Source organism: Notamacropus eugenii, chromosome 1 (genome assembly GCF_028372415.1).
Source record: "Notamacropus eugenii isolate mMacEug1 chromosome 1, mMacEug1.pri_v2, whole genome shotgun sequence".
NCBI classification, from domain to species: Eukaryota; Metazoa; Chordata; class Mammalia; order Diprotodontia; family Macropodidae; genus Notamacropus; species Notamacropus eugenii.
The window spans coordinates 643,561,777-643,586,185 of record NC_092872.1 but is presented as its reverse complement, the minus strand read 5'-3'; the positions used below and the strand labels follow the sequence as shown (position 1 = coordinate 643,586,185).

General features: G+C 34.8%; 1 protein-coding gene across 7 annotated transcripts in view; it reads right to left on the bottom strand.

Moving 5' to 3' along the window:
• Nucleotides 1-24,409, bottom strand: part of USP34 (ubiquitin specific peptidase 34) — a 312,662-nt gene that overhangs the window by 90,539 nt on the left and 197,714 nt on the right. For all 7 annotated transcript variants that reach the window (XM_072635468.1, XM_072635471.1, XM_072635470.1 and 4 more), the window contains 10 exons: nucleotides 23,113-23,195; nucleotides 22,042-22,082; nucleotides 21,802-21,926; nucleotides 20,853-21,005; nucleotides 18,532-18,636; nucleotides 15,471-15,526; nucleotides 15,255-15,375; nucleotides 11,797-11,980; nucleotides 2,469-2,632; nucleotides 1,573-1,638 (listed from right to left, as the gene is read on the bottom strand). In XM_072635468.1, the coding sequence (XP_072491569.1) occupies nucleotides 1,573-1,638; nucleotides 2,469-2,632; nucleotides 11,797-11,980; nucleotides 15,255-15,375; nucleotides 15,471-15,526; nucleotides 18,532-18,636; nucleotides 20,853-21,005; nucleotides 21,802-21,926; nucleotides 22,042-22,082; nucleotides 23,113-23,195 (1,098 nt within the window). The remainder of the gene's footprint in view (nucleotides 1-1,572; nucleotides 1,639-2,468; nucleotides 2,633-11,796; nucleotides 11,981-15,254; nucleotides 15,376-15,470; nucleotides 15,527-18,531; nucleotides 18,637-20,852; nucleotides 21,006-21,801; nucleotides 21,927-22,041; nucleotides 22,083-23,112; nucleotides 23,196-24,409) is intronic.

The following is a 24,409-nucleotide window of genomic DNA, read 5'->3' as shown; positions in this document are numbered from 1 at the left end:
AAAACTATCTAACCATTACTTAAAGCAGACAACCATTCTATGATATCAAAGGCAAGTGTTCATCCAGACTCTGCTTGAAAAGGTACAACAAAGGGGAAGACATTATCTCTTCAAATGGGCAATTTCATATGAGGCCTGTTTTATTCTTGTTTTTCCACCTATTAAGCCAATATTTGACTATCTGAAGCATCTCCCACTGCTGCTAGTTTTATTCTGTAAAACTGATTTTTCTTGGTGAGATATTATCTCATTTAATCTTTACATGAACCCTATGAGGTAGGTGCTATTATTGTCTCCACAGGTAATAAAAGTCAGAATTAGGACTTGAACCCACTCTTCTACCACCAAGGACATCTCCCAATGTCGTTCCTGACAGGAACACAACGTCTTCCAAATGTGACCAGTGCAAAGTAAAAAGGAATGAAAATCTCCAATATTCAAAACATTAGGCACTATGACATAGTGGAAGAAGCACTGCCCCTGAGTCAGAAGATGAGTGTCTGAATTTCAGCTCTGCCACCTATAAGCTACATGAAAAAGCAAGATGCCAAACTCAGTTTCCCATGCGTGAAATGAGGGTAACATCCTCATGTGTCATGGTGATCCAGTGAGATAACTGTGTAAATCACTCCATAAGCCTTATTACACTAATACATAAATGTAAGCTATAATTATTATTGAAATCATCAAATCATTTGCATATTAACATTCTGTCTGGACATCCTTCCCCTACCTTGTATTAATATAGGAGATTTTTTTTTTTTAAGATCCAAGTGTGAGACTTTACATGGCCTGTTAAATTTAATAAAGGCAGTTAGGTGGTATAGTAGATAGAGAGCTGGGCCTGACATGAGGAAGGCCTGAGTTCAAAATCTGGCCTCAGACATGTATTAGTTGTGTGATCCTCGGAAAGTCATTTAACCACAGTTTCCACATCTGTAATGTAGGAAAGATAACAATACCAACCAACATTGTTGTGAGGACTGAATTAGAGAACTATAAAATACTTAACACATAGTAGGGTGTTTAATGTTACCTTTTCCCATGTAAATTTCATCTTACATTTTAGCCTATCACTGTAGCCCCTTGAGGTATGTTTACATTTAGAGCCTATCCTTCAACATGTTAGTAATTTCTTCCATTTTTAACAGAAATCTTCTGGATTAAATTTCATGGTTGAGTGTAGGCAGCTATTTAGACAGCAAAAGTATAAAGATGATCTGTACTATCTGTCTGGCAAAGAGATACAGACTACAAGCAGAGAGATCTCTAATAACAAAGGCATAATTAAAAGGTAATGGTGATGCAGGAATGCACAGAAATGCAGTAGGGCAGGAATAATGCAGGAAATCAGAACTATTCTCTAAGAAAAAGCAGACTGGATGGGTAATGAGGGAGGAGTCAGAAATCAGCTCAAGTACAAATAAGTGATTGAGAGGCTAGTGGTATAGATGACAGAACTAAGAGAGTCTGAGTCAAAGGGAATGACAAGAGTTCAGTTTCAGATACACTGATTTTAAAGTAAGAGAGGGACATTTCATTAGTTTTAGAGACATGATTTCTGAAACTTACCATTAAATATGTAAACATTTTCTGAAGTTCCAGAAGAGTAGTCTTATGCTTTATATCTTCTGAATACTAGAAAACAAAATGAAATTTAACTTTTTGGTTAACACTAAAAAATTCCTGCCTAAAAAATTAATACACATAAGATTTTTGATTTGCTCAGTATGGCAACTCCCTACTTAAAATGTATCAGTGACAACAATAGGAAGTACTTTTTACATGGAGAAGGTATCAGAAGAGTTGCATTTTTGTGTCAGATATTATATAGTCTGTTTAATTTTCTAAAGCATGTTAAAATGGGGGAAAAAAATCCAAAAATCTTGATTAAACCCTTTCCTGTTTAGAATATACAGATTAAAAGAACAAAATCATAAGGGTATTGCTATCACAATCAAATTGGGAAAATAACTGATTGATACAATGTTGAAAAAAATCTACACACGTTCTGAGTAGTGATTTTAAACTCTAGTATTTCCATAAATGTATTTGCTTGGTTTATTTTCAAGGGATGCTACACAGTGAGATCTCAGTAACAGTGACTACTTTTATATCAATTTTTATTCCTTTCCCTGTGTTTTTAAAACACTTCATTACAAAGACAATATCATTCTTTAATTGGTCATACCTTTGCTCTCCATCTTCTCTAATATTCATTCTTTTAATCTATTGAAGCCTTTTATAATATTTAGAATCCTGCCCAGATTTTCCCATTCTTAAGAAATAAAAAATTCTTTACCCTGCAATTTTCCTACATATTTCTTCCCTTTAACTGACAAACTGTGCTGAAAAGCTACCCATAGTTATTGCTTTCATTTTTTACTTCCTATTTTAGTTCAGTGTTCATTCTAACAAATTCTGTAATGGGGCAAAAGAAAAAAAAAAAGGAGGAAAACCATACATACCTTTGCAGTAAAAATGGCTTGTCTGGCCTCAGGTATCATATAGAGTTGCTGAATAGTGGAAGCCAAATAACAAGTGGCTCCAAGATTGGTTAGGCCAACAAATCTACACTCTGCACGAACATCATCATGAGGCCAATAGTCCCACTTGTAAGGGGCATGGGATGCTAGAGGGAGAAATTACAAAATAATCTAAAATATCTTAAAAACTTGGTACTGGCTAAGAAACAGAAGGGTAGACAAGTAGAATAGGCAAGGCACTCAAGACACTGTAGGCAATGAATATAGCAATCTACTATTTGATAAACCCAAGGAACCCAGCTTCTGGGATAAGAACTCACTGTTTGACAACTGCTGGGAAAACTGGATAAAAGTGTGACAGAAACTAGGCATAGACCAATGCCTGACACCATACGCAAGAATAAAGTCCAAATGGGTACATGATTTAGGTATAAAGATTGATACTATAATAACAAATTAGTGGAGCAAGGAATAGTGTATTTATCACTTATACGGACAAGGGAAAAATTTTTGACTAAGGGAGAGAGAGAAAGCATTATGAAGTGCAAAATCGATAATTTATATTACATTAAACTGAGAAGTTTTTGTACTACCAAATCCAATGCAACCAAGATTAAGAGGGAAGGAGAAAACCAGGAAAGAATTTTTGCAACTAGTGTCTGTGATAAAGTCCTTATTTCTAAAATACAGAGAACTGAGTCAAACGCACAAGTCATTCCCCGATTGATAAATGGTCAAAGGATATGAACAGGCAGTTTTCAGAGGAAGAAATTAACTATAATCATATGAAAAAATGCTCTAAATCACTACTGATTAGAGAGATGCAAATCAAAACAACTCTGAGATATCACATCACATCTATCAGATTGGCTAACATGATAGAACAGGACGATGATAAATGTTGGAGAAGATGTGGAAGAGTTGGAACACTAAGGCATAGTCAGTGGAGCTGTCAGCTGATCCAACCATTCTGGAGAGCAATTTGGAACTATGCCCAAAGGGCTACAAAAATGTGCATACCCTTTGACCCAGCAATACTGCTTCTAGGACTGTATCCCCAAGAGATCATAAAAATGGGAAAGAGTCCCACATGTACAAAAATATTTATAGCAGCTTTCTTTGTGGTGGCCAAAAACTGGAAATCAAGGGGATGCCCATCAACTGGGGAATGGCTGAATAAATTATGTTATATGAATGTAATGAATACTATTGTGCTATAAGAAATGATGAACAGGAAGACTTCAGAGAGGCCTGGAAAGACTTCTATGATCTGATGCTGAGTAAAAGGAGCAGAACCAGGAGAACTTTGTGCCCAGCAATGACCACAGTGTGTGAGAGTTTTTTCTGGTAGACTTGGAACTTCATTACAATGCAAAGACTTAAAAGAAAAATTCCCAATGATATTTTAAGGCAAAACGCCTTCCATACCAGAGAAAGAACTCTGAAAGAAAGAAGAGCAAACTGAAGATGTCTCTTAGAAATTCCTGGGGGGAGAAAGCAATTCACTGAGTGGGTATGCTAACAAAAGAGCTTTAATTTAGTAATGTAACAGATCATTTTCTTTTGTATTACACTTTGGTTTGTTATATGATTTCTCCCATTCACTTTAATTCTTCTATACAACATGAATATAGTGAAAATGTATTTAATAGAAATACATGTGTAGAATTTATATAAAATTATATGTGCCTTGGGGAAGGGGGGAGGGAGGGGAAAAATTATCTAAGTTATATGATGGTGACTGTAGACACTGAAAACAAATAAAATTTATATATATATACATATATATGTATATGAAAACTTGACAGAATAAAACAGCATGCCATAATACTTTCCTAATAGCAGAGCATGCAACTGCTTCAATCATTGTATCTTTTGATAAGTGTTAAAATGAGATAAAATGGTACATGATACTAAAGGCAACATCTCCAATATATCAAAAAAGTTAAGAGCTTGGTGTTTACCTAATATCCTTTATATACATACATGAAGCATTTATAAAGATGTGACATTCTCTTCCTAAATAGTAAATAGTAACTGTTTCTCTTTTGCTAGCAACCCTGAAGGTCTCCTCCTCCCAGTTTGATTTTTTTTTTTTTTTTTTTTTGGATTAAAGGGGCCATCCCTTGAGTAAGTACTTAAAGGAGCCTATTCACTGAATGGGTGTATCTCACTAAAAGTGAGAATGTGATAAGACCTTAGCCTAAAAGGGCCAGGTTCTCACATTGCATCCTGGGAAATATCTCCAATTGTCCTGATGCGTATCAGGCCACTGGACCCAGATGGCTCAGGAGAAGCAAGGGAGGTTGGTGACTTTGCACAGCCCTCCCTCACTCAAATCAAAGTCAACTGCAAGTCCTGCCATCATTCCCTGATGTCATGCCACTCTTCAAGAAAGAAAGACAGGAGGGGCCCGAGAGTGGCGGGCGAGACCAGCAGAGCAGGAGATAAGCCAGGCCAAGCCAACGATATCAGCGCAACAGCCTTTGAAATCTTCAGCCTAAAGACGGGACTTCAGTGGGTCACTACTTGAACATCCAGGAGCTGGGATGCCGGAGTGATCAGTAAGTGCTCTCCCCTCCCCCTCGATGACCGTGAGGGAACCATAAAATTCTTCCCCAGATTGATCCTGGATCAGTGGGAGCAGCAGAAAGGGGCGAGTGGTCTCGTAACACCAGAGGCTGGAGAGGTGGCAAAGGGGGATTCTTCCTACCGTGGTGGAGGCTATCTGGAGGGACAGACGACCCAGGGCAGAGAAAAATTCGCACTGAGACCCAAGCAAGCCGCAGCCCGGGAGACGAGCCCCAGGAGGGGCGGGAACACGCATTAGCCTCTAGGCGTGCCCTAGCCCTCCAGGGGAAAAGGGAAGACAATAGGGAAGCTGGGATCCCCATCCCCCGGACCTTGCCTTTGCCTCAGGCCAGCTGAGGAGATATCCTGAGACCAGACCACCCCTCCCACACACCTATCAAGCTAAACCCAGGGTTGATCTGGGAAACAACAACAACAACAACAACAAGAAAAAAAAAAGCCTGCTTTTAGCCTAGACAAACATCAACTCAACTTGAAGATCTGTACCTTCTGACTGAAAGAACCAAAAGCTACAACACTCAGCCAACATCATGAATCGGAAAAAGCAGACGAAAAGTGAAAAAACCATAGAATCTTTCTATGGGGATAAGGACCAAAACACAAACACCAAAGAGGTCAGAGCTGAGACTGTACTTCCATCTGAAACCTCAGATGGGACTATGAATTTCTCGCAAGCACAACTAGATTACCTGGAACGTCTGAAGAAGGATATAAAAGAAAAACTGGCCAATGATTTTAAAACCATAAAAAAAGAATTCACTGATGAGAACATCAATCTGAAAAAGAAAATTGAAGAAATGGAAAAGGAAGTTCAAAAATTAACTGGAGAGAATAATTCCCTAAAAGGAAGAGTTAATCAAACGGAAAAGGAAACTCAAAACCTAATAGGGAAAATTGATCAGATGGAAAAGGAAACCCAAAACCTAACTGGGAAAATTGGTCGAATGGAAAAAGAAGTACAAAAATTAAATGGAGAAAATAGCTCCTTAAAGGGAAAAATTGGCCAGATGGAAAAGGAGATGCGAAAGCTAACTGAAGAAAACAATACGATCAAGATTAGAATTGGGCAAGTAGAAACTAATGACTCAATGAGGCAACAAGAATCAGTCAAACAAAATCTAAAGAATGAAAAGATAGAAGAAAATCTAAAATATTTAATTGGAAAAACAACTGACCTGGAAAATAGATCCAGGAGAGAAAATCTAAGAATTATTGGCCTGCCAGAAACCCACGATGAAGAAAAGAGTCTGGACAATATCTTCCAGGAAATCATCAAGGAAAACTGCCCAGAAGTACTAGACTCAGAGGGCAAAATAGTCATCGAAAGAATCCACCGTTCCCCACCGGAAAGGGATCCCAAACTCAAAACCCCAAGAAATATAGTTGCCAAATTCCAGAGCTATCAAGTGAAGGAGAAAATACTACAAGCAGCCAGAAAGAAACAATTTAAATATCAAGGTCACACAGTCAGGATCACACAGGACCTTGCAGCTTCTACATTAAAAGATCGAAAGAATTGGAACCCAATATTCCGTAAGGCAAAGGAGTTGGGACTCCAACCGAGGATCAACTACCCAGCAAAGTTCAGCATAACATTTCAGGCAAGGAGAAAGTCATTCAACGAAATAAGGGATTTCCAGAGCTTCCTGACCAAAACACCAGAACTCAATAGACAATTTGATCTTCAAATGCAGGTCTCCAGAGAATCATAAAAAGGTAAACAGAGGGGAAAAAACAAAAACAAAAACTTGCAACTCAATTAGGGCAATCTGTTTACCTCCCTGTAAGGGAAGATGATACCTGTTAATCTTGAGAACTGTGCAGCTATTATGATAAAAGGGATATATGTAGAGGGAACGGGCATAAAGTAAATGATGTCATGGCAAAAATATGATTTAAGTATGAGAAGGGAATGTAATAGGAGGTGTGGAAAGGGGGAAGCAGAAAATGGCAAATTATATCACAGGAAGAAGTACAAAACCATAGTAGAGGGAAGGAGGGGAGGGAGATGAGCATTGTTTGAGAGGTACTCTCATCTGATTTGTTCAAAGGAGGGAACAATAACCTTAAGCAGATAAGCCTAACTAGCTCTATAGGTAGTAGGAGGGGAAGGGGGAAGAAAGGGGAGGGTGGCTAAAAGGGAGGAAAGAAGCAATAAGAGTAAAGGGGAGTAAAAGGGAGGGGGGTCAAAAGAAGGAGGGGAAGGCTGCAGGAGGAGGGGGAGAAAAGTGAATACTATTGAGGAGGGGAAGGGAGACGGGAGAGTTAAAAGCACAAATGGTGGGAAAGAGGTTGGAGGGAAATACACAGATTGTAATCATAACTGTGAATGTGAATGGGATGAACTCTCCCATAAAACGGAGACGGATAGCAGAATGGATTAAAAGCCATAATCCAACAATATGCTGTTTACAAGAAACACATTTGAAACGGGGGGATACACATAGGATAAAGGTCAAAGGATGGAGCAGAATATATTGTGCTTCAGCTCATGTAAGAAAGGCAGGAGTAGCAATCCTAATCTCAGACAAAGCAAAAGCAGAAATAGATCTAATCAAAAGGGATAAGGATGGAAACTATATCCTACTAAAAGGCACCATAGACAATGAAGCAATATCATTACTAAACATGTATGCTCCAAGTGGTATAGCATCCAGATTCTTAGAGGAGAGGTTGGGGGAGTTGAAGGAAGAAATTGATAGCAAAACTATACTAGTGGGGGACCTCAACCTCCCCCTCTCTGAACTAGATAAATCCAACCTTAAAATAAACAAGAAAGAGGTTAAGGAGGTAAATAAAACTCTGGATAAGGTAGATATGATAGATCTTTGGAGAAAATTAAATGGGAATAGAAAGGAATATACCTTTTTCTCAGCGGTACATGGAACATTTACAAAAATTGACCATGTACTAGGACATAAAAATCTCACAATCCAGTGCAGAAAGGTAGAGATAATCAATGCATCCTTTTCAGATCACAATGCATTAAAAATTACATGTAATAAAAGGCCATGGAAATAGAAACCAAAAATCAATTGGAAACTAAATAATCTAATTCTAAAGAAGGATTGGGTTAAAGAAGAAATCATAGAAACAATCAACAACTTCATTCAAGAGAATGACAATAGTGAGACAACATACCAAAACTTATGGGATACTGCAAAAGCAGTTATTAGGGGAAGTTTTATATCTCTGAATGCTTACATAAATAAAATAGAGAAAGAGGAGATCAATGACTTAGGCTTGCAGTTGAAAAAGCTAGAAAAAGAACAAATTGAAAATCCCCAAGTAAATACCAAATTAGAAATACTGAAAACCAAAGGAGAGATTAATAAAATTGAAATAAAGAAAACTATTGAATTAATAAATAAAACCAATAGTTGGTTTTATGAAAAAACTAATAAAATTGATAAACCTTTGGTAAATCTGATCAAAAAAAAGAAAGAAGAAAACCAAATTACTAACATTAAAAATGAAAGGGGTGAACTCACCTCCAATGAGGAGGAAATTAAAACAATAATTAGAAACTACTTTGCCCAACTTTATGCCCACAAATTCGATAATCTAAACGAGATGGATGAATATTTTAAAAAATACAAATTGCCCAGATTGACAGAAGAGGAAGTTGAATACTTAAAGAACCCCATCTCAGAAAAAGAAATTGAACAAGCCATCAATGAACTCCCTAGGAAAAAATCTCCAGGGCCAGATGGATTCACAAGTGAATTCTATCAAACATTTAAAGAACAGTTAATTCCAATACTACATACACTATTCTTGAAAATTGGGGAAGAAGGAGTCCTCCCAAATTCTTTCTATGATACAAATATGGTTTTGATACCCAAACCAGGAAGAGACAAAACAGAGAAAGAAAATTATAGACCAATTTCCCTAATGAATATAGATGCAAAAATTTTAAATAAGATTTTAGCAAAACGAATACAGCATCTTATCACGAGATTAATACATTATGATCAGGTAGGATTCATACCAGGACTACAGGGCTGGTTCAATATTAGGAAAACTATTAGCATTATCGACCACATCAACAACAAAGCTAACAAAAACCACATGATTATCTCAATAGATGCAGAAAAAGCTTTTGACAAAATACAACATCCATTCCTATTAAAAACATTGGAGAACGTAGGAATAAAGGGAACTTTCCATAAAATAATAAGCAGTATCTATCTAAAACCTTCAGCAAGCATTATATGCAATGGGGATAAGCTAGATGCATTCCCAATAAGATCAGGGGTGAAACAAGGTTGTCCATTATCACCACTATTATTCAATATGGTACTAGAAATGTTAGCTGTAGCAATTAGACAAGATAAAGATATTCAAGGAATTAGAATAGCCAAAGAAGAAACTAAGTTATCACTCTTTGCAGATGATATGATGATTTACCTAGAGAATCCCAGAGATTCAAGTAAAAAATTACTTGAATTAATAAACAACTTTGGCAAAGTTGCAGGGTACAAAATAAACCCACACAAATCCTCTGCATTCCTATATATTAGCAACAAAGTTCAACAGCAAGAGATAGAAAGAGAAATCCCATTTAAAGTTAGGGTAGACAGTATAAAATACTTAGGAGTCTACCTGCCAAAACAAACCCAGGGACTATATGAACACAATTACAAGACACTTTTTGCACAAATAAAGTCAGATTTAAGTAAGTGGAAAAACATTAGTTGCTCATGGGTAGGCCGTGCTAATATAATAAAAATGACAATTCTACCCAAATTAATATACTTATTTAGTGCCATACCAATTAAACTATCAGACAATTACTTTCTAGAGCTGGATAAAATAATATCAAAATTCATTTGGAAAAACAAAAGGTCCAGAATATCAAAGGGACTAATGAAAAGAAATGCTTGGGAAGGTGGCCTAGCGCTACCAGACCTTAAACTGTACTATAAAGCAGCAATTATCAAAACCACTTGGTATTGGCTAAGAAACAGAGAGGTAGACAAGTGGAATAGACTTGGCACTCAAGATGCAGTAGGCAAGGAATATAGCAACCTTCTGTTTGATAAACCCAAGGACCCCAGCTTCTGGGATAAGAACTCATTGTTTGACAAAAATTGCTGGGAAAACTGGATAACAGTGTGGCGGAAATTAGGCATAGACCCATACCTGACACCGTACACAAGAATAAAGTCCAAATGGGTACATGATTTAGGTATAAAGATTGATACCATGAATAAACTGGAGAAGCAAGGAATAGTGTATTTATCAGATCTATGGAGAAGGGAAGAATTCTTTACTAAAGGAGAGATAGAATGCATTATGAAATGCAAAATGGATAACTTTGAGTACATTAAACTGAGAAGTTTTTGCACAACCAAACCCAATGCAACCAAAATCCGGAGGGATGTAGTAAATTGGGAAAAAATTTTTACAGCTAAGCTCGGGGATAAAGGCCTCATTTCTAGAATATATAGAGAACTGACCCAAATGTATAATCATACAAGTCATTCCCCAATTGATAAATGGTCAAAGGATATGAACAGGCAATTTTCAGAGGAAGAAATTAAAGCTATCTATAATCATATGAAAAAATGCTCTAAATCACTATTGGTTAGAGAGATGCAAATCAAAACAACTCTGAGGTACCACATCACACCTATAAGATTGGCAAACATGACAGAACAAGAAAATGATAAATGCTGGAGAGGATGTGGGAGAGTTGGAACACTAATTCATTGTTGGTGGAGCTGTGAGCGCATCCAACCATTCTGGAGAGCAATTTGGAACTATGCCCAAAGGGCTACAAAAATGTGCATACCCTTTGACCCAGCAATATCGCTACTAGGACTATATCCCCAAGAGATCATAAAAATGGGAAAGGGTCCCACATGTACAAAAATATTTATAGCAGCACTCTATGTAGTTGCCAAAAACTGGAAGTCAAGGGGATGTCCATCAATTGGGGAATGGCTGAATAAATTATGGTATATGAATGTAATGGAGTACTATTGTGCCATAAGAAATGATGAACAAGAAGACTTCAGAGAGGCCTGGAAGGACTTATATGACCTGATGCTGAGTGAAAGGAGCAGAACCAGGAGAACTTTATGCACAGCAACAACCACAGTGTGTGAGAGTTTTTTCTGGTAGACTTAGATTTTTGTAATAACACAAGAACTTCTGAAAAAAAAAAAAAATCCCAATGGTGGACCTCAAGGCAAAATGCCTTCCACACTCAGAGAGAGAAATATGGAAGTCACTCACATAATGTAGCAGATCATGTTTGTGTATGTGTATCTGTTTGTGTATCATGTTCTGATTTGTTATACGGATTCTTTCATTTATCTTAGTCTGACTACATAGCATGACTATAGTGAAAATATACTCAATAGGAAAGTATATGTAGAATCTATACAGAATTGTATGCAGTCGTGGGGAGGGAGGGAGGTAGTGGGGGGTGGGTGGGGAGGGATAAAATCGCAATTGTATGGCAATGATTGTTAAACATTAAAAAAATAAAAAAATTAATAAAAAAAAAAAAAGAAAAAAAAAAAAAAGAAAATATGACCTTGGGGGAAAAAAAAAAAAAAAAAAAAAAAGAAAGAAAGAAAGACAAACACACACAACACAATTATTAGTTGTAGCAGATGGGAATTTTTTCCTAACAGTTATCTCATCTAAAGAACTCTACTCATTTAGACAATAACTCTGGAAATTAAACAGGAGGAAACATACTTACACTGCATATGTTGGGCCATTACCCAGTTGTGTAGAAGCCTGTAGTTCTCAACTGACCCTTTCACCATTTCTACTAACAAATCATAAGCAGCAGCTCTTGAAGAATGAGATTTGCATTTTGGCTGTTGTCGATCTTTTAAACTTGGAAGCAAGAAAAGCAAATTGAAGATGTCTCTTAGAAATTCCTGGGGGGAAAAAGCAATTCGCTGAGTGGGTGTGCTAACAAAAGAGCTTTAATTTAGTAAACAAATATAATGATTAATCATTTCCAAGAATCAGTTTTGAAATATTAAAATTTCTTAATGCTTGGCTTACAACTAAATTGAAAAAGTCTACTTTTTCTGTAGACTAAAATAAAACTATTAAAAACTTAAAGTACGCCCTCATTATATTACATAAATTTTTCAGCCTGGAATTAAGGACTCTCCACAATCTGGATTGACTCCATTTTTCTAGCCAAATAACTAGCAATGTTCTTCTTTGTGGAACCCATGTTCCAGTCAAATCAGACTGCTCCCTGTTCCCCCAACTCTATATTCCTTCTTCTGCTTCCAGGTATTTGTACACATTATCCTAGAAGGAATGTACTCCTTCCTTTAGCTCTACTTCTCAGAATTCTTCTTGGAAGCTAGGTGGTCCAGTTTATAGATAAGAGCCCTGGGCCTAGCGTCAGGATGGACTGAGATCAAATCCAGCCTCAATCACTTAATAACTGTGTGACCCTAGGCTAAATATGTCACCTATCTACCTCAGTACCTCATTTTTAAAGTGGGGATAATAACAACAACATCTACTTTCCAGAGTTGTTGTGAGGGTCAAATAATAGTTTTAAAGCACTTAGCACAGAACATGGCACATATTAAACATTACATAAATGTTAGATATTACTGGTGTTGATATTACTGTCCTAGCTTCCTAAAGGAAACTTTCTATAATATTCATTTTTTAATATTCTTTTTCCCCAACCTACCCTCTATTTACTGATCTGTAGATGTCATCTCTCCAGTAAAATGTAAGCTCCCTGGGGGATAAGGTCTGCTTCATTTTGTCTTTGCATCCCCAGTGCCCAGGACTGAACTTTGTACATAATATTTAATTGTTTCTTGAACTATGGGAAGTAGGACCCACTTCCAGATACAAAGCTGGTGGGCTGAGACTACTTCTTTTCTCTTCTTTTTGGAGGGAGGAACATGACATATGGGTAATATGGGAATCCGCTTGACATGATTTGTAATGGGTATTGTTTTCTTGCCTTTTCAATGGATGGAGGAAGGGGTGGAAGTAAAGAGAATTTGTAAGTGAAAATAAAAGTGGAAAAATAAACATATAAATGCTACTGAATTAATAAAATTATAAGTAGATCATACATTTTTTCAAAGAAATATATAATCTAGAAAATCTCTTGAGGTCCCTGTCTACTCTTTATCTATGATACTAACTGGAGAGAAACTATGCCAATACTTACGGTGTATGTACATTTTTATATTTTTATGCATGTATATAAAATGTGTGTGTGTGTATATGCACACACATATACATTATATATAATCAAAATTGGTGAAAGTTAGTCAGGAGTCTATGCTTCAAATCCACTAATCTAGGCTGGGTTTGCTCTCCAAGGACATTTGAAGAATTTATGAAAAAATACTCATGGATTATAAATGGCAAGGAAAAGAGGAACAGGGGAGCATAGCAGGGGTCTGATAAAGAGCTGGGTCTTGAATCCACATTTTCCAGCTCCCAGAGCTATTGTCTATTGTTTGTCTCATCAAATGTGGTCACTTTAAAGGTGAAAAAGCAGATTTAAGAGGTGCTTTAGATTAAAGAGAAATGTTAAAGAGCATTAGTCCTTAGGAAAAATCATTTAAATCACCTTTTTTAAGAGATAAAAGACATTCTATTCAACAAAAAGTGATTAAGCTCCTACTGTGCGCAAAGCCCTGTCTCTGGTATTTTAGGAGATTAGATGATACATGATCTCTCTGCCCTCATAAAGGTTAGTAGGGGTACAAATAATACAAGAAAGGTATAATGAGAAATGCCATGCAAGGGTTTTACAGAGTGGGCAGAATTTTATCTAGTCAGGAATGAGAAATAATTTAAAGAGCTGAGGGGCTCCACCAAGCACAGGAATCTCTTTCTGTTATATCTTTTAAATGCGATTGTCCAGTTTAAATCAGTCAACAAGCATTTATTAAGTGCATGCTATGTGCTGTGCACTCTACTAGGTTTAAGGAATACAGACAAAAGCATGAAAAAATTCCTGCCTTCATGGAGCTTACAGTCTATGAGGGTAGGAAAAATGTAAAAAAGTAATTATATACAAATTATAAATATAGGGTACACTCTTGAAGACCTCCTGTGAAGGGAAACATATCTGAGGCTACCTGTTCCACATTTGGTTAGCTTTAATGTTTAGAGAATTTTGCTTATATCCAAAATTTGACTTCCTTCTCTTAAAAAAGATGACTTAAATGATTTTTCCTAGGGACTAATGCTCTTTAACATTTCTCTTTAATCTAAAACACCTCTTAAATCTGCTTTCACCTTTACAGTGATCACATTTGATGAGACAAACAATAGACAGTAGTTCTGGGAGCTGGAAAATGTGGATTCAAAACCCAGCTCAACTACTAACTATAGAAACCTATACAGCAAGTCACTGAAACTTTCTGGGTTCCGGTTTAATAATCTTTATAATGAGAAGGCAAGACTTAACACTTTGTAAGTTCTTTAACATTTCTACAAGTTTTGAAATGGTATTTGCATTATTCCACACCACTGAAATCATACTCTCTCTGACAGTCAGAAATTTTATTGAAAGAATTATATAAATATCAACATGTTTAGTGCTAAAGTGATGAGTAACTGTTTAATAAACTCTAGGCATCACTTACTGATGCTACATTGAGTCTTAAATATATTTGGATTCATAAAACATTTGAAAAATGTAAAACCCACTAATGCTCAGTAATGCTTTTTATATTTGTAAAACATCAGGAAAAATTTAGTATTTCTAATGTAACACCATAAAGAATAAAATAGACATATACTCTCTTACAGCTATACACATTACTTATTTTTTGGTACATGGAATTCTATATATAATATAAAATGCTGCTTTAAAAAAAGTGTAAGACTTTATTTCATAAGATTCTAGTCTTAAGAAGTTGGAGCCATGAGTGCTTCAGAGCTCACCTCGTTCTATGTCACAAGAATGAAAAATGACTAAAGCCTCTTGAAATCTGCCATAGAGATGTAGTTTCAGGATCTAAATTTTTCAAAGTAAATTATAACCTCCCCCAAAAAAACCAAACCCCAAGCTAGTTTACTGATGTGCACATTCCAAAGTGAATTTGAAATGTATACAAATACAGAGAGGAGTAAACTGTAAAGCATGACAGTAGAATCAATTAAATTATACATAGAGAAATGTATCAAACTTTTATTTATTCCTACCTGTCCTTCCCGTGAAAATTTAAAAGGTGGTTTGTGTTTAATAACACTTGTTGCAAGTCGTAAGAGTCCTGTAAGCCCATCATCTTCTATATTACCATCCTGATGATCAAAGATTTCCCTGCTACAATATATAAACAAAAAACTTGGGCAATTATGCTTTTTTACCACACCTTTCAACAATATGATTAAGAGTTATGCCATCACATCAAATCATACCTTCGAATACAGTCAGCCAGATGTCTTGCCAAAGCATCTAAGTCCAGTAATGTTGTCTTAGTTTAAAGAAAAAAACAAAGTATGAAAAGATAAAACTACATATTTTATGCATAGCAGTTTCATAGTCTACAGTAAAAAATGGCAAGTTGGTAAAACAGGAAATCTTAATTTTACAAAGGATTATGTTTAGATAATTCATTTAGAAATTAGTTGGCATATAATATTGACTAGAATAAATATTTTTACATGGTAACTTCATGGCATAAATATGCGTGTAACTGATAATTAACAGACTATTAACATTGCGTTCCAAAATATAAGCAGGGTAGCAAAGATTTAAAATAACTTCAATCAATTACTTATATTTGAGAAAATGAGCTATAAAAAAGGTTTAAATTTATGGACTACTAATTCTGAAAATATTTGATTAACAATAACACTTCAGTATAAAATGTAAATGCCTTAATTTCTTGAAATTAAATGAAAGAAGGAAATATACTTTCAGGTGGCAGATGGCATAAGGAGATTTGATATATACACAGAGACAGAAACAAACACTTTTTCTTTTATTTATTTGGACCACTAATTTCATCAGTGTGGAAATTCCAACTCATCTAGAAATTAGTTATAGAGAGTTGCCTAAAGAATTAATGATTAAGTGACTTGACCATTGTGTACAAGTTACGATGTGTCAGAGACACAATCCAACCTGTCTTTCTACCTCCAAGGTTGATCCTCTCCTTGACAGCATCCTGCCTCTTGCTATCAATTTTATGAACATAAAAATTCATGATACAATAAATGTGAAATTTCAGATGTTTTTCTTTACTAAATGTCAATATTTTTTACTCAGAAGTAAAATGACTATAAAATTTATGACCAACCTCAATACTGGAAGCTATTACATGCTATTCACATTCTGCTCACATCATTAACTTATGAAACTAAGAATTTTTAAGTGATGAGAAGACAATCTTTCAAAAGAACAAGAAAAAAATTTAGGTAAAAAAAAATTCACATGGATATCTGAAGGTACTAATGTTAACACACATTCTTCTAGACTTCTATGTAGCCTTTGACAGGTGATTTGTCAATCACTCTCTTTCTCCTGATATATTCCTCTCTGTAGATTTTTGTGACACTATTCTCTCTCTATATGCCTGACCAATCCTTCCTGAGTCACTTCTGCTGGAACTTCATTCTTGAGTGAAATCAACCAATCACAAGTTTCCTTGCCGCAAGGTTCTCTTTTATCGCTATACTATTTCTCTTGGCAATGTCTCTGCCTCACAGGGTGGAGTCAATGGTCATCTCTATGCTGATGATTATCAAGTCTACTTATCCCTAACCTCTCTTCTAACTTCAAATATTACATATCTAGAGGCCTGTTGAACATCTCAAACTAGATATGGCATGCACAGTTTTAAACTCAATAGGAATAATAATGATGATGACAGAGCAATGATATGGCAACTACTATGTGCCAGGCCCTGTGCTAAGCCCTTTACAAATACTATCTCATATGATCCTCACAACACCTGTGGAGATAGATGTTATAATTATCTTCATTTTACAGATAAGGAAACTGAGAGAGACAGAGGTTAAGTGACTTGTTCAGGGTTACAAAGCTGGTTAAGAGAATGATGCTAGATGTGAATTCAAGTCTTTCTGAATCCATGTCTAGTGCAGCATCTATTGCAAAACCAGCTGTTTGTCTAAAACTCATTCTCTCCTTCTCCCTTTCTCTTTCCCTCATGAGGATCAAGTATAAAATCATCTGGCATTTAGAACCCATCACTATCTTCCTAACTTTCTAGTCTTTTTATGCTTATTCTCCTCCACATACTTGTGATCCAATGAAACAGGATCCCTTGCTGTTCCTCAAACAACATACTCCATATGCTCACTACATATTCCCTATCTGCACCTCTCTCTGTCTCTCTCTCAGGATCTCCATCATTCCAATCTTTGTTAAAAGTCCTAGTTAAAATCCCACCTTCTACAAGAAGCCCTTCCTGGTCCCCCTCAATACCAGTGTCTTCTTTAATTATTAATTATTCGTTGTTCGTCAATTTTTCCTTTATATATTTTGTATGTTAGTAGTAGTTTACATTGTCTCTCCCATAAGATTATGAACTTCTGAAAAGCAGGGACTGATTTTTTGCCTTTCTTTGGACTTAGCACAGTGCCTGGAATATAAAAAGCATTTAACTAATGCTTGGTGACTTGACATTCACCTAAAGCAGGAGTACATATATATATTTTTTTTGTCACGGCAGTCTGGTAAATCTGTTAGAGAACATAGACTCCTCAGAAAAATATTTTTAATGCATAAAACAAAATACATGTAATTACTTAGGAAACCAAGTATAATGAAATACAATTATTAAAAGACTCCAAGTCCCAATTTTATGGACTCTGTGAAATCTATAAACTGACTCCTTAGGCCTCTTTTGACTCTAGGTTAAGAAATCATCAACTAAAGAAACCTTCTATTTCTCTCAGAGTATTCTGTATTATCTGAATCTGCTTATAATTTATAAAAAGCATGAAGAAAATTTTCTATAGAAGATTTTTCTTTATAAAATATTTATTAGAGTACATCATATATAGTTTGAAACATTTAATTTTGGTTTAACAAAACGATTATCAAATTCTGACATCATAATCTTTTTTTGATTAAATGATATAACTAATTTCTTATTTTAAGGAATGAAAAGTTCCAGGTGATAGAAGTGTTTTTAAAAAATCTAAAATTCAAGCACCAAATAAACAATTTGTTCCAAATCTTATCAATATCCTTGTTTAGGTGTACCAAGTAAAAATCTCTTTAAATATAACTAAGAAGTATAAGCAGATTTCTGATGAAATCAGGAACTGCTATAATCAGTAAGAACATACTAACACTACCAAACACTCTGAGGGTTACAAAAAAAAATCTTGAATAAAGACTCAATGACAGTTTGTGCTGTATTCACAAAATTAAAATGAGGGAACAATATAAAGAAATAGAGGAGAAAAGACGACATACAAGAATAAATATGAAATTAGTTTTACTTACCTGACTAGCATCTTTTACATGTATGTTGTCAATTAATTTGCATAATAACCAAAAATATTCTTTACATCCAGGTATTAGCACTGGTTCTTCTTCATAATCCTCTATCTGTGAAAAGAAATACTTTTTAAATCTATGCCTCCAAAAAGATGCCAAAAAACTCAGAAATGGTCGGTATGCTCAAGAAACAATTCTTTTAAGACTTTAAAATGGGAGGAAAAACTTTTAGTTTCCTTAAGATGTGGAAAAAATCGAAATGAACAAAAATCTCAAACTTATTCCACGATTTTTATTAAATAGATGAAACTATTTTACTGAGTTCCTAACATATACCTACCTGGGCTAATTATAATTCTTACATTGTTTGATGTCAAAATTATGATAGAATTGCAATATGGAGTCACTTAAGCTAAGTGGTCCTGAAGGCCATAAAGTATATAAACAATGACAGACAAGTTTGTAATTTCCCACTGTTCTGACCTATGTTAACTGTATGTTAAGCATTCAATACTTGAAGCTTCTAACTGGATAAAATACTGGCTGACTGTTGCAGTATGTGAGGTACTCCTCTTTGGTTGTCTGAGAGAGCCAACTCAAACCCTCTCCCAATTTTTGTTTCCAACAGAGAAACTCCTACTACATGAGTCTCAGTCAACTCTGGTTTCAGTAAGTGACCTACCACATCTGGGTCTGATTAGGAATGCTCTCCCACATCTGGCAGCAACAACCCATTCTCCATCAAGCCCATTGCTAGGTTTATAACTTTTGTACTTTAAACTCAACTTTGAGGGTGTTCAATTCTCCCTCATGCCCAGTGAGTTTCTTCTATCAGTGGGGGAAAAGCTTTGTCTACATTGCCATATTTTGTGTGTACGCATGTGCATTTGTGTGTATGTGCTCTTTGCTTCTGTCTGCTCGATGCATCACATAAGAATAAGGCTCTTAATTGTACTGGCTTCCTGTGAACTAATTTCCTATAAATTTCTGAACTCAGGTCTTTGTTTTAACCCAAGAGGTCAGGCCAAATAAAGCACTAACACATTGTCAATTCAAGAGGAAAGAGAATTTCTTACCAGTAGGAAGTTTATAAAACCAACTTAGGAAGAAACTACACTCATGAAAAAAACAAGAAAGCTTAAAAATATAGGATATACAATCAAATGCAAAGCACGATAGAATTTTAGAGAAAAGATCTGAGATTCCTGGATTACGCTTGCATGGCTGTTATTTCCGACCTGTCTGACTGGTTCTTTTTGGTCTCCTTTGCTCGGTCTTCATTCAGATCTCAAGCACTAACCCAAGGCTCCGTCCCCTCTTTTATTCTCCCTCTACACTATCTTGTTTTTTGATCTCTTCAGTTCCTATGGGTTCAAGATGGCTTCCAAATCTAAATATCGAGCCTATCTTTTTTTTCCTGAGCTCTAGTCTTTCATAACTAACTGCCTTTTGACATCTCAAATGGAACACATCCAGAAAAGTAATCACTTATTTTTTCAACAAAACCCTCTCCTTTGCTCAAATTTTCTATTACCGGAAAAGGTAATTCATTCTCCACTCAGCTTCCAAGATTTTTCTAAAGCACAGGATTGACCATATCAGTTCAATTAGTGCCAGGGGCTACCTATTAGATGAAATATAAAATAATATTGTTTGAAATGTACAGCCTTTAATAGCCCTATCCCTTTTCTGCCTTTCCTGTTTTTTTCTACTCACTCACTATATGATTGGGATATATTGGTCTTCTTCCTGATCCTGATATACAAAACTCATTCCCAACTCCATGTCTTTTCATAATTCATAATTCTTCATCTCCACCTCTTGGCTTCTCTGAATTCCTTCATAACTTAGCTGAAATCCTATCAAATGCAAGAGAAGTTTTTCCAGATCCTCCTTCTCCACAAGGATAGTGCTTCTCTTTTGATATTACCTTCCATTTATAATATATGTATCTTGTATGTATTTTGTGTCCTGTCTCCTGTGATTTAGTATGTCTATTACTAAAATAGAAAGGTATGTAACATGAAAGTGTTCTGGTTAGGAACTTGTTCTGTAATCACTAAAAATACATTCAATTGCCATGAGAAAGATTAATCCAGAAGAAACAGACAACAACCAATTTAAATTCAAGGGATGTGAGTTTTTTTCCTTGTTTTTAAACAGAATGTGGAAACATCATTTTGGCCACATTCACTCCATGAAAATGAAATGCTGTCATAAATACAAAAATTCATTATAAAGACAGAAATGTGAAATACCTAAAGAAACTTTGGAGAAAAGGCATCTGAAACATGCACGGACACCCTACCCCAACCCCCCCTCCTTACCTTAATGGGCTTTAAAGCCTGAGCATCAGGAAGAAATTTCAGTAATGTTGAGGCAGCAAGTAATAAAAAAGATCTATTAATTGAATCCCCACCATCTAGTCCAGATAAAGATAACTTGTATAAACCATTGCAAGATTCATGGCGAACAGCAGTCTAAAACAAAAGATCAATTTCAAAGGAAATTCCACTTAGTTATTAATATCATAACTTATTTTCTTCACGCATATTTTAACCAAATATTTATTAATTTCATAGTAAAAAAGTGCCAAAATATTATATTCACATAAATAGGTATGGACGATACAGGAGTTATCAAGAAACTGTATGTACTTATAAAACTATTATAATGAATATACAAAAACTGAATTCCTGAAATTCACCATTCCTGGGAATGGTAAATGGAGGGAAATGGGGTGGAACAGGTAAAGTCCTTGGTTCACTAAAAGATAAGAAGCTAAAAAATAGAATCACAATATTTTAAGGCAATAGAAAGCTGAGAGATCCAAAGGAGATTTAGAGAATTTAAGTAATTTGCCAAAAACCCACAGAGTTTAGTAGCTGGCATACATTCAATAATTAAGCATGTACTATTTCATGTGTTGGGAATGGGAGAGGGCAAGTGGTAAAGGGACAATTAAGTAATGGTTTCTGTGCTGATACTGATACAGAAAAATATAAAAAGTAGCATGTATTAACTACATCTTTTTGAGCATTATATTAGCAGTATAACTACAAAGCCTAGGTATGTAAATATCAAATGAAATTAGGAAAATAAAATTGATACTTAATTACAAATACTGCGATATACTCAAAGTAAAAGTACGTTAAAATCAAGTAAAAGTGTTAATTTGTTTACATGCTTACATTACTTAATTATCCAATCTGAAAAACAAGAAAAAGCAAATTTATAATCTGTGGCACAACCACCATTTTCTTTTATTTGTCTTACCTCAGGAATAAGAAGAGTCAATTTCCTTAGCCAATCTTGTAAATGATCACTGTCAGCAAGGCTAGATTTTACTAAAGAACAGCAATGAGCCCAGCTGACTAAAAGCCACATGGAATAATGTGTAACTAAAAGAAGGAAAGAAAAGTGATGACCATGTCATTAAATAAATGATACCAAGAATACTATTTTACTCTTAAATTGTAATCTGTTAATTTCAAATTAACTTTGTAGTACACTTACCTTCATGTCTTGACCTGTGATCAGACTGAGCTTTCAAGACTCTGCACAGGGGGAGGAATATGCATAGATATTACATGTATATAAGTGTGCTTTTATATTATACTCATATTACATAAAGACATATAAATTAAAATGCTGCAATGAACATTAGAACTTTTATCCAATTTCTATCCACAATAATACAAAGATAAAAGTTAAATCTCATTACAAAAAAATCCAAAGGATAGTTCAAATTCTTTTCTTATGCTGGAATTTTATTGAATAATTACTTTAAATAATGCATCCATCAGTGTTTACAAAAATTTCCTGTTTATTAAAAAAATTTCATTTTGGAATTATTGGATATAATATTACATTCTTAAAAAAAGACATTTTTTCTCTGCTTTTAAATACGATTCTAATTAATTCATATCTGGAGGTAGACTCTTTCCAACAATTATAGAAAAAAAAGTCACTGATCCTAGATCATTTCTTACCAAATTTTAAATAATTTGTTTTCTTGTAATATTTTTAAAGGAATAACTGTGTGTGTGTGTGTGTGTGTAGTTGTTTTTGTTACAAAAGATAGCTTCATTTACAAGAGCAGACTGTAGAACAGATAAAATACAATTTGACTTATAAAACAAACACAGATGAAACCTGTTAGGATCATGATTTACATATAGCATAGTATATCAGTACTATTCAAACAAATAAAATATGCTGAATATTAATGAAATAAGTCCCAACTAATCAATGTACAATCAATAAACATAAAGAATCTATATGTATGCAAAACAGTCTCACAAAAAGTGGTTATGGAGATGCTTGAACATAACACTGTTTTATGTCAGCTAGATATTCGCTGATCCAAGCTTATTTACATAAGTATGCAACCATATTCAATGTCATAATTAAGAAAACAAAGATCTATATTGGCTAATATAAAATCAATAGTTATAAATATTTCTTGATTAAATCTTCATCTCACATATGACGCATCACAATAATCAGAAACTCCAAATAAGTGTGACCTCAATTTTTAAAAAATTAAATCACTCTTTCCCCACCCACATAAACAAGATTGCATACCTAGGTGCCAAGTTGTCATAAGTATAAGCAACTGACATAAGCCGCTGAATCAAACAGGTTCCTTGGCCAAGAACAAGAAATACCTGTTTAAAGGTAATGAGGGGAAAAAAAAGTAGTAGTTATTAACAAGGGTAAACATTAAAACTGCATTTTTACAACATAATTTAAAAACCGATTAATAATAACTAATGTTTAGATCTATAACTTCTCTGATACAGTGGATTTCCATAAATAGTTATTTTTAAATATTTTAAGAGAGAAATAAAATAAGCTGGATGGCGGGAAAGAACAATGGCTTTGGAATTGGAAGACCTGAGCTTCAAATCCTATCTTTATGGCATTTAGCCTCACTGATTCTAATCTCTCCTTTTAACGAAGAGGTCAGCTAGCCAACCCTTCAAAAGTCCCTTGCAGCTCTAGATTTATGATCCCATGATATTGTTTTCTAATCAAATATTACCTGCTACACAGAAATAACAATTAAAGATAATAATAACAAAATCTGGGTTTTCCTATATTACGTTAAGACAGGGTCACCTCTCCTGGTTAAGAAGGATCTCTAATTTTTTGCATCTTTTATTAAAAGTATACTTATTAGAGAGAAAGTCTCAAGGTCATTTAAATACAAAAATACTAACCTCATAAAAATGTTAAGGAAGGAAAGGACTTTTGAAAATACCAATCTCATATTTTACAGATAAGGAGATATATCCTGATAGAAAAAGCTTTATCTCAATTTGGCAGAACTATTGTCAGGGGAGGGGGAGGAATAGGGCAAGAACAAAAATCCACTGTTGTCCTGACTCATGGTTCTGGGCACTTTCCATTACATCAAGCTTTCCTTTCATGGGCCTCTCAGATATTTTGCAGGGGGGAAAAAAAGACCGGTAAGATAATCATTATCTCAATTTCAATACTTAAATTTCAACTTCATTTTTCAGTAGAGGATGAATTAATCATGAAATGAATAAAACAAAACATTCAAATATTTCAGTACTGAAAAAGTTAGAATGGTTACTGATGAGGAGAAACAGAATTAAAATATCAACATTGAAAATCTTACAGCAATGGCATCAATTTTTCTGTAAAACTTTCTAAATGAGGGTAAACTTTTTTAGCCTATATTTCCCAAAAGAGATTTTGAAATGTACTAAGGCAAAAATAACTTACTAGATTTTACGTTGCATCTTTCATCAAAAAATATCATCCCAGAAAATTGAGTGTATTTTTTTTCCAAATTGAAAAAAAAAATGTTTAAAAAAAATTACAGAACTGGAAATAACATTTAGAATCTTGG